This window comes from Orcinus orca, chromosome 15 (genome assembly GCF_937001465.1).
Source record: "Orcinus orca chromosome 15, mOrcOrc1.1, whole genome shotgun sequence".
In the NCBI taxonomy this organism is placed as follows: Eukaryota; Metazoa; Chordata; class Mammalia; order Artiodactyla; family Delphinidae; genus Orcinus; species Orcinus orca.
The window spans coordinates 51,267,618-51,281,838 of record NC_064573.1 but is presented as its reverse complement, the minus strand read 5'-3'; the positions used below and the strand labels follow the sequence as shown (position 1 = coordinate 51,281,838).

The 14,221-nt window shown below is 42.5% G+C and overlaps 2 protein-coding genes across 2 annotated transcripts in view; one reads left to right on the top strand and one right to left on the bottom strand.

The window, feature by feature from the left end:
* The window catches only part of ESCO1 (establishment of sister chromatid cohesion N-acetyltransferase 1), a 1,212,023-nt gene that overhangs the window by 164,858 nt on the left and 1,032,944 nt on the right, over positions 1 to 14,221 (bottom strand). The gene's annotated exons all lie outside the window — the stretch shown is intronic.
* Positions 10,221 to 14,221, top strand: part of MIB1 (MIB E3 ubiquitin protein ligase 1) — a 117,592-nt gene continuing 113,591 nt past the window's right edge. The window contains exon 1 of the mRNA XM_004273761.4: positions 10,221 to 11,167. Coding sequence (XP_004273809.1) covers positions 10,939 to 11,167 — 229 coding nt within the window. The 5' untranslated portion in view covers positions 10,221 to 10,938. The remainder of the gene's footprint in view (positions 11,168 to 14,221) is intronic.

Below are 14,221 nucleotides of genomic sequence, written 5' to 3'. Positions count from 1 at the left end.
ACCATTTTTTAAAAATTAATTAATTTATTTATTTTTGGCTGCGTTGGGTCTTCGTTGCTGCACGCAGGCTTTCTCTAGTTGCGGCGAGCGGGGGGGGCCACTTTCCGTTGCGGTGCATGGGCTTCTCATTGCATGGCTTCTCTTGCTGAGAAGCATGGGCTCTAGGCACACGGGCTTCGGTAGTTGTGTCACTCGGGCTCAGTAGTTGTGGCTTGCGGGCTCTAGAGCGCAGGTTCAGTAGTTGTGGCGCACAGGTTTAGTTGCTCCACGGCATGTGGGATCTTCCCAGACCAGGGCTCGAACCCCTGTCCCCTGTATTGGCAGGTGAATTCTTAACCACTGCACCACCAGGGAAGTCCCTAACCATTTTTAAGTGTAATATTCAGTGACATTAATTACATTTTCAATGTTGCGCAATCATCACCACTTCCATTTCCAAAACTTTTTCATTGCCCCAAGCAGAAACTCTGTAACCACTGAGCAATAACTCCTCATTGCCTTTCCACCAACCTCTCTGGTAACTTCTAATCTACTTGCTATCTCTGTGAATTTGACTATTATAGGTACCTTATATAACTGGAGTCATACAATATTTATCCTTTTCTGTATGGCATATTTCACTTATTATAATGTCTTCAAGGTTCACCCATGTTCTAGCATCAGAACTTCACTTGTTTTTACGGCTAAATAATATTCCATTGTATGTATATACCACATTTTGTTTATCCATTCATCTGTTGATGAACACTTGGGTTGTTTCCACCTTTTGGCTATTGTGAATAATGCTGCAATGAACATTGTCATACAAATATTTGTTTGAGCCAAATGCATTCAATTTCTTTGGATATATACCTAGGAGTGGAATTGCTGGATCATATTGTAATTCTTGTTTCATTTTCTTGTGTCAAAACATACATAGCATAATATTTATCATTTTAACAATTTTTAAGTGCACACTTCAGTGGCATTCACTGTGTTCGGATTGTTATGCAACCATCACCATCACCCATCTCTCATCTTCCCATCAGAATATGCCTGTGAAATGTTGTAAGTGTGGTGGATCTTGGGGGTAGAGAAGTAATATATAAGGGAAAGTTTGTGTGGTTTAGCAAGCACTAGGAATTATAATTGCACTCACTCTCAGTTGGCAACTTTTTCTGTGATGGAATGCCTGAGAGGACTCAAAAGGGTTCATGGTAACACGAGGAACTGCTGGAATTTGTATGTTGAGCATCTGAACACATGCCAACAGGGAGGGAAGGATCGCTCTCTCATCTTCCTGGGAACAAAACAAAACAAAACAGGGCTTCCCTGGTGGCTCAGCGGTTAAGAATCCGCCTGCTGATGTAGGGGACATGGGTTCAAGCCCCGGTCCGAGAAGATCCCACATGCCGCGGAGCAACTAAGCCCGTGTGCCACAACTACTGCGCCTGCACTCTAGAGCCCGTGAGCCACAATTACCGAGCCCACGTGCCATAACTACTGAAGCCCACACGCCTAGAGCCCATGCTGTGCCACAAGAGAAGCCACCGCAATGAGAAGCCTGAGCACCGCAATGAAGAGTAGCCCCCACTCACCACAACTGGAGAAAGCCCTCGCGCAGCAACGAAGACCCAACGCAGCCAAAAATAAATAAATTAATTAATTAAAAAAAAATCTAAGATGTCACAAGAGTCTTCTTACATTACATATCACGTTCTCATGGTTGGTGAATCTAATTTGGAAGGACAAAAGAAAAGAAGCGCTGTTTGTTGGCTGGGATAGGAGGAGATGTGGGGATGATGCAAGTGTGCCTCTGCTCCCAAAGACGGATTCTGACAGGCAACAGGTGTGTGGGCTGATACTGTCCCTACTTCTGAGTGCCTTCAAGAGCCAGCATGGCACGCATGTCAAAGCTTATGGCCCCTATAGGCTTGCGTTTCTGACAAGCTTGGCCACAGAAATGCTTGCAGTGACTCCTTAGACCCCAAACTTTGGCGGTTCTCAAACGTAAGCATGTTGGGATATGTTAAAGATATGAACCAAGAACCATTATATGTACAAATATTATTAATGCCTTTATCTTACAGGTGAAGTAACTGGGATCAGAGAAGTTAGGTGATTTGCTGAGGCTCACAGAGCTGGCAAGCCTCAGCATTAGCTAGAACCAGTCTCTTCATTTCAGTGCTCGTTTCATTCTACCACATTGTTTCCATTCAAAAGGTTGACACTGTCTAAAATGTCAGATGATTTCCTCTGAATCTGTTTCAGAATTCAAACAATTTCAGCTTAAGCATTGCATGATATGTTCCAATGTAGTCATTAGTATTCATTTTCCAAAACATATTTTTTTTCTCGAGCATTTATTCCACTTTCTTATTCCACGTTCTTTGGCACTGGTATCCTTGCTTCTACTGCTAGACCAACTGCTTTGGGTAGAGCTGACACCCCATCTAACAAGAGTGACATGAAACCCAGGCCTATCATGACCTCAGAGTTTGATTCAAGGATAGGTACACTTTCCATTCAGAGTCACAGTCTCACAAGGAGACTTGCTGAGTGTTGGGAGGGTGCGGGGAACCTCTTTTCTGCTAGAACTTCTAGCAGTAAGGATGAATGAAGCCAGGAGCTTGAGGCCACTTAGACTATAAAGGAAGCCAAGAAAAGGAAAGGCAGAAATGAGAAATGGAGAAAACCTGAATCCTAAAGATGTCGTTTGAGCTCCTAAGACAAAACATGCATGTTAAACTAGAACTTCTTTATCTTTTTTTCTTTCAGTTATATGATCTAAGAGATTTCCCCTTTTGGTTAAGCCAATTTGAGTTGAATTTTCTGTCTTTTGAAACAAAAAGGTCCAACTAATATAACATTCTTTTGATTGTTCAGAAAAAATAATTTTAGGAAGGAAGAGGATGGAAATCACTAGAGAGTAAAATTTTAAAGTATTATATCTAATTATGAGTCAAGAACTTGAATTAGTTAGGACTGCTTTCAGCTTTGAGTTACAAAAACAACTAAACGGGCTTCCCTGGTGGCGCAGTGGTTGAGAGTCCGCCTGCCGATGCAGGGGACACGGGTTCGTGCTCCAGTCCGCGGAGGGGCCGGGCCCGTGAGCCATGGCCGCTGAGCCTGCGCGTCCGGAGCCTGCGCAATGGGAGACGCCACAACAGTGAGCGGCCCGCGTATGGCCAAAAAAACAAAACAAAACAAAACAAAAACAAATAAACAAGAAGGATCTGAAAACAACTTAAACAAGAAGGACATTTTTGTTTTCATATAAAAGAAGTCTAGAAGCAAAAAAGTAAGGAAGTACCAGGGTTGGTTAACTCGTCAGTGCAGTATCATTGAGGACCCAGAATCCCTTCTGTAGGCATAGATTGGGACCCTGAGACTTAGAATGAAGGCATTTGGATTCAGACAAATCTGAGAAACTTGAACCCTCATGTCCCCCTTAGATTCTTCCTTCCTGCCTTCCTTTCTTTCATTCATTCATTCTTTCTTTCTTTTTCTTTCTTATTTTAAAAGTTTAAGACTCATAATAAGTTGCAAAAATAGTATAGAATTCCTGTGTACCCTTTGCTCAGTTTCCTCCAATGATATCTTACATAAACATAGTACCTTGTAAAAAGTAGGAAACTGACATTGATACAGTATTATTAACTCAGATGTAGGCTTTATTCAGATTTTGCCAGTTTTTACATGCCCTCCTTTTTTTTTGAGTGTACACTGCTTTTGAGAAAGCCCTGTGACACAGCCAAAAATGTATCCTATAACTCTCCTTCCTTTTTTTTCTCCCCCCTCAAAACCCGCAGCCATTTTCCAGAGTGAATGGGCACTAGGGAAAGGGAAATTTCTCTTTTAGGAGTTTCTATATACTGGCTACGAGTATGCCAATCCTTGTGGGCACCCAAGTGGCCACTGGAATCCATTGGTCAGAGTGGTAGCTTATGGAGGTCACGTGGTTAATCCAGTTTTGGCTCTAGCACACTGCACAATGATTTCAGGGAACTAACTATGGTTAGTTCCCTAGCTCCTGAATGCATAGTTGGAACAGACATACTTGGCTACTGGAAGAATATGCATATTGGCTCCCTTATCTGTGGAGGGAAACATAATAGTAAGAAAGTCCAAATGGAAGTCCTGTAACTGCCCTTCCTTATCAAACAATAAACCAAAAGCAAATTACACCCCTAGGGGAGTTGCAGAGATTAGTGAAACATCGAAGACTTGAAAAATGCAGGGAGAGTAATTCCTATCACCGCCCCCCCCCCACCATTTAAGTTGCTCTTTAGCCTGCAAAGGAAGATGGCTCTTGTGTATTATTACAAACTTAATCAGGTGGTGACTCAATTGTAGCTACTGTTTTTAGATGTGGTCTCTCTAATGGAGCATATCAATGTGTAGCTCCAGCTATTGCTGATCTACAAAGTGCTTTGTTCTCAGTACAACTTGACAGGCATCATCACAAACATACTGCTTTCATCTAGCGGGAGCAGCTGCACATCTTCAATGTCTTTCCTCAGGGCTATGTAAAGTCTACTGCTCTCTGTCATAATCTAGTTTGTAGAGACCTTGATTCCCTTACCATCCCACAGAACATCATGCTGGTCCATTACAGTGATGACATTGTATTGATTTGACTTGGTGGGCCCGAAGTGTCAAGATGCCTTAGTAAGACACGTGAATACCAATGGATGGCAGATCATCTAGGAAAATTTAGATCCTATCACTTTGATAAAGTTGCCAGGAGTCCAGTGGTCTGGGGCATATCAGAATATCCTCTGTAAAATAAAAGGCAAATTGTACCTTTAGCTGCTAAGAAAGAGGTAAAAACACTTGAACCTTTTTGTATTTTAGAGACAAGATATATCACATTTACATTGCTTTGTACAAGCCAGTTTTGAGTAGTTCCTAAAACAAGAAAAAACTCTGAAGCAGGCCCAGACTGCAGGGCAAGCTTCTCTGTCATGTGGGCCATATGACCCAGCAAGGCCCATATTGTTACATGTCTGTGACAGACTGTCATACAATATGAATCCTCCGTCAGATGTTGATAGTAGAATCCCAGTGCAAAACTCTAGGGTTCAGTTCAAAATTATGCCCTCTTCTTTCAATAAGTATTCTCCCTTTGAGAAATAGCTCCTGCTTTCTTCTAGGTTGTGGTTGAAACTAAATGCCTGACCATGGAACACCAACTGAGATATGTGCTTTGAACATGTGACCGATAGATGGTGTACCCATAGTCATAGTCAACAGGTTCAGGAATCAAGGGGTTGACATGGCTCTTTTCATTCTTACACTAGTAGATAACCACCCTGGAAACAATGTTTGGATTCCTATTTCTACACCTGTGTGTTTTACTGGTTATAAGAACTTATTTCCCAAGTGAGGAGTGTTTCCACCAGAGGATACCAAAATATTTCCACTGAATTGGAGGTTGAGACTGACACTTGAACATTTTGGGTTTTTCAAACCACTAAACCAACAAGCACAGAAGAGAGTTTACTGTACTGACTGAGGGATGGGTCCCAATTATTGAGTGGAAATGGGATTCTTGCTACCGAAAAGGTTAAGAAAGGACTGTGTTTGGAATCTAGAGATTCTTTGGGGGTACATTTTGGAATAGTTCATTTATGTTCTAGTAAAACTTAATAGTAGACTACATGTATTAGTTAGGGTTCTCCAGAGAAACAGAACCAATAGGATGTATACATGTATACACACACATCTTCATATATATAATATATACAAATATATAAAATATACTATTAATGTATGATAATATATAAGTGGACACATCTTTATATATAATGGCGAGACTTACTATAAGGAATTGGCTCATGGATTATGGAGGCTGAGGGAGCCCAAAGATCTTCAGTTGGTAAGCTGGAGATGCCAGAGAGCTAATGCGTGAAGACTGAGTCCAAAGGCTTGAGTACTAGGAAAGCCGATGACAGGTGTAAGGTCCAGTCGAAAAGTCCACAGACTCAAACCCAAGAAGAGTTGATGTTTTGGGCTGAGTCCAGGGCCAGAAAAAAACCCAATGTCCCAGCTCAAGTAGTAAGGCAGGAGAAGTTCCCTCTTATTCAGACATTTTGTTTTATTTAGGTCTTCAATTGTTTAAAAGAGGCCCACCCATATTAGGGAGGGAAATCTGCTTTCCTCAGTCTGCTGTTTCAAATGTTAGTTTCATCCGGACACACATACACTCACAGATACACCCAGAATAATGTTTGATCAAATGTTTGGGTACCCTGTGGCCCAGTCTAGTTGACATATAAAATTAATTATCACAGTACAACAACCCACTAAGAACTGAGTGAAGTCCTTCAAAAATGAAGATTTGGACCACCTGCCAGGTATGGGACTACAGTCAGTTGACATGTTGGCAGAGGGAAAAGGAAATGTGGGCTTTGTAATGGAAAGAGGGAGTTATAAATAGCAACTATGGTATTGTGAGCAGTAACAGCAATGAGGACAGTAACAGCTATGCTTATTTTCTTCCTTTCTTGTTGTATTAGTTTCCAAGTGCTGCTGTAAGAAATTATCACAAACTCCATGGATTAAAACAACAGAAATTTATTTTTTCACAGTTCTGGAGCCTAGAAATCCAAAATCAAGGTGTTGTCAGGACTGTGCCCTCTCTTTGAAGGCAGTAGGGAAGAATCTTTCCTTGCTTATTCCTGGCTGCTGGCAATCCTTGGCATTCTTGTCTTACAGGAGCATCACTTCAATCTCTGCCTCTGTTGTCACATGGCCTTCGTCCCCATGTCTGTGCATCCAAATCTCCTTTTCCCTTCCCTTGTAAGGACACCAGTCATTGGATTCAGGGCCCACTCTATTCCAGTATGACCTTATCTTAACTTGATTACATCTACAAACACTCTTTTTTCAAATAAGGTCATATTCATAGGTATCAGGGCTTATCTTTTTGGAGGATATAATTCAATGTGCAACACATTTTTAAAAAAAGCTTATGTATTTTTCATTTTTATTTCTTTAACTTATCTTGGTTGCACCAGGTCTTAGTTGGGGCATGTGTGCTCCTTAGTTGCAGCATGCATGTGGGACCTAGTTCCCTGACCAGGGATCGAACCCAAGTCCTCTGCATTGGAGGGCGGATTCTTAACCACCGCACTACCAGGGAAGTCCTGTGCAACACTTTTTATGCATAAGACCAATTATTTTCCCCCTTCTCATTTCCCAGACTCTTTTTATTGAGGTATAAGTGACATACAACCTTTCAGGTATACAACTTAGTGATTTGATATTTGTATATATTGCAAAATGATCATCAAAATAAGTTAACATCTGTCACCACACATAATTACAGAATTTTTTTTTCTTGTGATGAGCGCTTTTGAGATCTATTCTTCTTCTTTTTTTTTTTTTTCGGTACACGGGCCTCTCACTGTTGTGGCCTCTCCCGTTGCAGAGCACAGGCTCCGGATGCACAGGCTCAGCGGCCATGGCTCACGGCCCAGCCGCTCTGCGGCCTGTGGTATCTTCCCGGACCGGGGCACGAACCTGTATCCCCTGCATCAGCAGGTGGACTCTCAACCACTGCGCCACCAGGGAAGCCCCTTGAGATCTATTCTTGTAGCAACTTTCAAATATACAATATGGTGTTACTAACTATAGTCATCATGCTGTACATTACATCCCGATGACTTATTTATTTTATAACTGGAAGTATGTACCTTTGACCTCCTTCACCCTATTCACCCACCCTCCAATCACTGCCTCTGGCAACCACCAATCTATTTTCTGTAATTATGAGCTTGTTGTTGTGGTGTGTCTACTTTGGAGAATACTAATTTAAACATCCAGGGATGCAGGAGATGATCTATTGGAGTGAAGGAAGAAAGTATGAAAACTTTCGTATTTCTTTGGTATCTTATCCTCTTGTAATTTCTATTTTTGAGTATATTATATAACATGTAACATGCTAATACATATATAAGTTATACATTAATAAGTACACATATTGGAAGTATGTGTTCAAAAATTTTGTACTGAAAGGATGTATGATCAAAAATATTTAGAGACCATTGGCAAACTGAATTAATTTAAGGGCCTTGAAATAGTCTTAGCAACATGATAGTGTTATAAATTCACAATGTGTTTAATAAGGGGATGGATGGATAAGAGACTGTTTAATATACATAAATTCATCCAGTATTATATGGGTTATAGTTTTTGCTTTTTTCTTAACTTCTTCTGAAATCCTGGACAAGTTACTTAATCAGTGCTGGCCTCATTTTCTTCTTATCAAATATGTGGATTAGGTTAATTTGATTAATTGTGCTCAGTGATACTCCAGAGGTTTTGATGAGTTTCTGCAGAGCCCCTGCAAAGGCAGGAGGAAGGGAAGACTACAGGCAGATACTAGCCTTGCTATATTGCTGGATGGCCGGGGAATTCCTGAATTGCTTCATCTAGAGCGCCTAGCTCCTGTTACAGGTCAGGGTAAGAACAGAGGATTTGTCAAGCGGCAGGGAAGGGATGGGGGATGAAAAGAAAAGAAAACCACTGGGCTAGATCACCTCTTAAGATCCTTTTCCATTTTAAGGACAAATAAAATTCTAAGTTATTATAACAAATCTCTGGTATTGAGAATAAAAGCCTGTCTAAATATGAGATGATGTCTTCATAAGTATAAAACTCCTGGGTGAGATAAACACAATCAAACATATGGAAAGCCATTATCAATAAACTGGGTTTGAGGTAAAATGCAAGGTTGCACTATTGTCTTATCATCTCAGTTGGCCTTTTCTCGAGTTAGCTTACTTTACAAAGTCAACCACAGTATAACTTGTGCAGTGGCTATATTTTTTTCTAAAAATCTTTTATCAAGTTATTAATGCATGTGATCAATTTAACAGGTGAACAAGAAAAGAAGGAAACCAGAAAAGAACCCAGAGAGAAAAGAAAGAGTTGGCAGAGAAAGAATAGCACATTTAACACTTCCAGGGTGAAAATGCTTTGAAATAGAGTACATATTTGGCTGCTTATTTGGAACAACTATTTGAACTGCTTAGTTTCTAAAATAAGCTCTGTTTGGCCTTTGGGATTCCATACTGGTATTTTCCTGTTTCACTGACATGAAAAATTAAGAACATTTATTTCACTACATAATCATTCACTGGTTACTCTTTTTTTTTTCCATTGGTTACTCTTTAACACACCCTTTCTTTCCACTTGATTATTCGATACTGCTGGAGTATTCCTTGCTCCCTTGGCTCAGGAAAAGCAACAGTATGCTAACGATGCATCCGTGTGGGCGGTGAACAAATGATTTTAAATCCTACACACCACGATGTCATTTAAGTAATACCAGCCAGAAACCACTCTGTGATTGGGGGCCGAATTATGTAATGGATGGGCAAGATGTTGTTAAATGGGCAATATGCTTGTAAAATCTCTCCCAGGAGCTTGTGCTGTTTGGAGTCTACTTACCACCCTGACTCCACATAAAGGCAAGACACACATCATTCAGTAACATTCTGCTCAGTTTAAAAACACATCACTAATTACCCACTGTGGTCTGAAATACTTTCAATTTACATATACAGAAATACAGGTTGCCCTTAATCTGTGTCATAATCTGTCCTGTTCCCCACCCCGTTAAAAAAGATAACTACATAAACACACTACTATATATAAAATAGGTAACTAATAAGGACCAACTGTTATAGTACAGGAAGCTCTACTCAATACTCTGTAATGGACTATATGGGAAAAGAATCTAAAGAAGAGTAGATATATGTATATGTATAATAGATTCACTTTGCTGTACACCTGAAATTAACACAACATTGTAAATCAACTATACTCCAATAAAAATTAAAAGCAAAAAGACTAAAACGTTAAGTAATCCCAAATTCACACTTAGTACATCCAGGTACTCTACAACTTGTTTAAAGACTGACCTCACCAGAGGTATCCGCTTTCAGCAGCCCAGACCACATCCGGATCCTCACTGCCTCCAGTCCCACCTAAAAATCGGCCAGACGCACTTCCTTGCCCCGCCCCTTCCCTCACAGCCAATGGGACGCGCGGCACAACCGATCAGCAACAACTCCAGGGAACCGCCCCTCCATCGTCTCAGACTGGGGCTGGGCGTCTGCCCCTTAGCTTTTCCAACACTTGCGCATGCGTACCCTCACAGGGCCTTGGCAAGGCGCTTAGGGAACGATTTTCTCTGCCTTCTTCAGTCGCGCGGCTCTCCAAAACCCTTCCACCGTACTGTTACTGAGGAGCCCTGTCCCAATCCCTCAGACAACGTGCTGCTGCGGCCTTCGGTGCGCCAGTACCCGGATGTGGCGCCGCTCTCGCCCGGCGGAGACTCTGTTGCTGGGCGGAGCGCGGCGGCGTGCGCGGGGGCAGCGAGAAGGGGGCCCCTGGGCCCGGGCGCTCGCCGGGCGCCGGCAGGTACCATCACTGCCCACGGGGGAGGAGGCGGCGCCGGCGATCGGGCGTCCACCCCGGAGCGAGGGCCCAGGGGAGAAAATAGGCCGGCAGTTAAGCTTGTTCCCCGCCGCCCGCGCCGTCTCCCCGGGGTTAACCTCCCCCGGCCCCCTGTGCTCCCCGCGCTCCCGGTCGGGGGAGAGCGTGGTCTCCTGGCGGCCGTCGCTGTAGCCCGGCCGGGGAGCCCGGAGGAAGCGGGGGAGTCCCCGCCCACGGCCCCCTCCTTTCTGCCCGCCCGCCGCGGCCGCCGCCGCCTCGGAGCTGCTGCAGTCCGGCCTTCAGTCCGAGCGGGGGGCGCGGCGGCGACGGCTGGGGAGCGGCTTTGGGCTCGGCGGGGACCGCGCCGCCGCCCCCGTGAGTTATTCTCACGTCCCCCGGGGCTCGCTGCCGCCCCCGCCGGCGCCGAGAGTCCGGCCCGGGCCCAACTCCCTCACGGGTCCCCCGGCGGCGGCGGCGGCGGCGGCGGCGGAGCCCACCGCTCGGGCCCCGATGAGTAACTCCAGGAATAACCGGGTGATGGTGGAAGGGGTCGGGGCCCGAGTCGTGCGCGGCCCGGACTGGAAGTGGGGGAAGCAGGACGGCGGCGAGGGCCATGTGGGCACGGTCCGGAGCTTCGAAAGTCCCGAGGAGGTGGTGGTGGTGTGGGACAACGGCACCGCCGCCAACTACCGCTGCTCCGGGGCCTACGACCTGCGTATCCTGGACAGCGCGCCCACGGGTAAGCGGCGGCCACCTGGCCCGTGGCCTGCGCGCGTGGGGGCAGGGGCGAGGCGGGGTGCGGGGGCGTCGGGAGGCCTGGGAGAAGCCCGTGGTGGAACGCCTACCGTGCAGCGCCTGGCTGGAGGGAGCGGGGAAGGAGTCAAAGGGAATTTTAGGTTCAATACCTGGTAAACAAAAACTTACAAAAAAGACCCCTCTTCTCTTCCCTCCGTCCCATCCCCAAGGGGAATGATGGCTGCACCATCATGGGGATGCTTTCAAGCCTGGAAGGCACAAAGCACCGGGAAGACCGCAGACACTTCCCCTCCTCTTTCTCCTCTAGGGAAGGGGTCTAGAGAGGCTTGTCTAATAAGCCATTGAAATTAATCAGCCACCGAGTGATGAGTGTCTGAAGGGAGGCTTGCCTTGCCATATGGTGTTTAGTTGACCGGTTACAATTGCCGAGGGGCCGTTGGTACCTCGGATTTGTTGCGATAGCCTTTTTTCCTCCTCATCTAACACATAGAAAGACTTGGAGTTCAGTAGCTGAATGCTGCTACTTAGTACCCTGTGGAATGATTTTTCATTTTGTTTCGTTGTGTATCTTTATACCAATAGAGGGAAAAACAGCCTAAGCTGTTGACCCCTTTCTTTGTGTTAAATACTCTTTTCAAGTGGAAGATAGGTATAGGGGACACCTGATATCTTTTAACGTCTCAGTTCATTTGTAAGGTTATATCAGAGACTTATCCATTAACACGGCAATGAGTCAGTGTCCTTCTTGATTCACCAAATTTCAGGGAACTGTTTGTTATTGACTCTAGGATTTTTATATAATATGATAAACTGAAAGCTTGATCTCAGAATAATTTAATCGCGTTCATTTTCACATAGATTTATCCTTGGCACTCTGTTCAGTAGGAAATAGTTTCAAATTTAAAATTTGATAATTTTCAGAATGCTTAAATAAACTATTTTTAAAGCTTTATGATTGAGTTTGGCAAAACCTAACAAATCCTGAAATAGGTACATAGTTACTGTTAGCACCAATAAAAAGGAAATTAACACAAGGCAGTTCAGGTTTTGAATAGATAATTCATAAAATTGTGTTTCTTTGCTGGCTTTTTAAACATTGCAGAGGATTTATGTGCAGGACCAGTTTCTTGTGTGTTCTTACAGAATACTCATTGCAAGCATATGTATTAACGTATTGTAAATCTGCAACCCTTTTAAGGCCCAGTGGTAATACACTATATTCTTTTCTGTACTTTTGCTTCTTAACTTAATAGTACCTATTAGTGATTGTTCCATGTTGGCACATAGATGTCTGCCTTATTCTTTCATAGCTGCATAATATTACAGTGATTGGATGCAGTAATTTATTTAACCAGTGCTTTGTTGATGGGCATTTGTATTCTTCCAGGTTTTCTTATTTACGGTGATGCATTGAATGACTCCTTGTACATATATCCTGTGCATGTGTACTGAGTACTTTGGAAGTGGAATTGCTGCATCAAAGAGTGCACATATTTAATATTTTGAGAGATGTTGACTAAATGCCTTGGGAAGACATTTTCCCAATTTACCCTCCTACAACACTGTATGGGGCATATTCCTGTTTCTGCATACTCTTACAATTTTATCATGCTAGCTCAAGCTAAAGTTTGAGCTCAATAATTTGGAGGCATCTTGGGATCAGTAATTGTAGGTTTATGGGGAATTTTAAATATCTTTCCAGGGTAAAAGTAAAGTGTAACAAATTCTGTACTACCGCAATTTCTGAAGGGATATTCATGTTGTCTGTATGTTTTCTAGTATGGAGTATATCTGTTGTGTAAATAGTTTCGTTATCTTATGTAAAAACAGGTATTTTTCAGAGGTTTAAAAATCTTAGTTTACAGGATAATTTTACACATTAATTTGTTGGTATGTATCAATTCATCTTGTTCCTCTGATTCTGTTAGCAAACATTTTAAAAACATTTCTGGAGAAAATTAATGTTAAGCAAATAAAGCAAGAAAATAAAATTTCTTTAAAAAGAAAATGTATGGTATGTTAAAATGTAGAACAGTACTGTTTGTTGTTTAGGACAGGGTTTCTCAGTTTTGGCAATATTGCTGTTTTGGATTGATTAGATAATTCTTTGCTGGAGGGGGCTGTCCTGTGCACTGTGGCCAGCATCCCTGGCCTCTACCCACTGGTTGCAGTTATGATAACCCAACATTTTTCAGACATTGCCAGGTATGATTGCTGCGGGTTGGTACTCACTGGTTTGGGAATATGTACATATGTGGTAAAAGTGTACCAAAAAATAATAATAAATGCCAAGTTCAAGGGAGTGGCTCTCTTTACACTGAAGGAAGTGGAGTGTAGTAATTTTTTGGGTAAGTTTTATGTCTTAAACTGGGTGGTGGTACATAGGTGTGTGTTATATTTTTATGCCTTTTGTGTTCTTAAATTTCATAGTTAGTTTTTAAAAGTCTTGTAATATTTACCAGGACAACTGAGATTGTCTTTGCTTATTCATTCTTTGTTCCTTACTTGTTACCCACATTATATGAACAGAAAATTTATTGCAGTCTGTTTGGGAATTAAGAAATGGGTAGCTTTTAAAATAAAATTCTGTGAAACTTTCCTGAGAATTAAGGATTCTGGAATGGTTGAGTCATTTTGAATCTTTCTGATATTTCTTTACTGTGTGTTGGAGATTTGGTCTGAGGGTTGTATGTGGGGTCTAACATTTTGGCACAGAAGCTTTGTTTTTTTTTTCTTTCAGGTGACACATGATAAATTTGAATTTATGGTCTAAGATAGTAAAACCTTGAGAAGAGGAGCATTTAGTATATATTTGAATGATATAACTTCTATTTTGTATCCAGATACATTTGGTTAATTTGTCGTGAGCAAGAAGATCGTAAAGATATATATGTTATTGGTGAATTAAGTTTGGAGTTAATTTTGTGAAGTCTGTAATCAAGTAGGTATAGTTGACCTTTTATCATTTAGGTACTGATTTTATAGGATTTGGGGAGAAATGTGTTTTTACTTAATGCTTGTTTTTTGGTCACTTGAC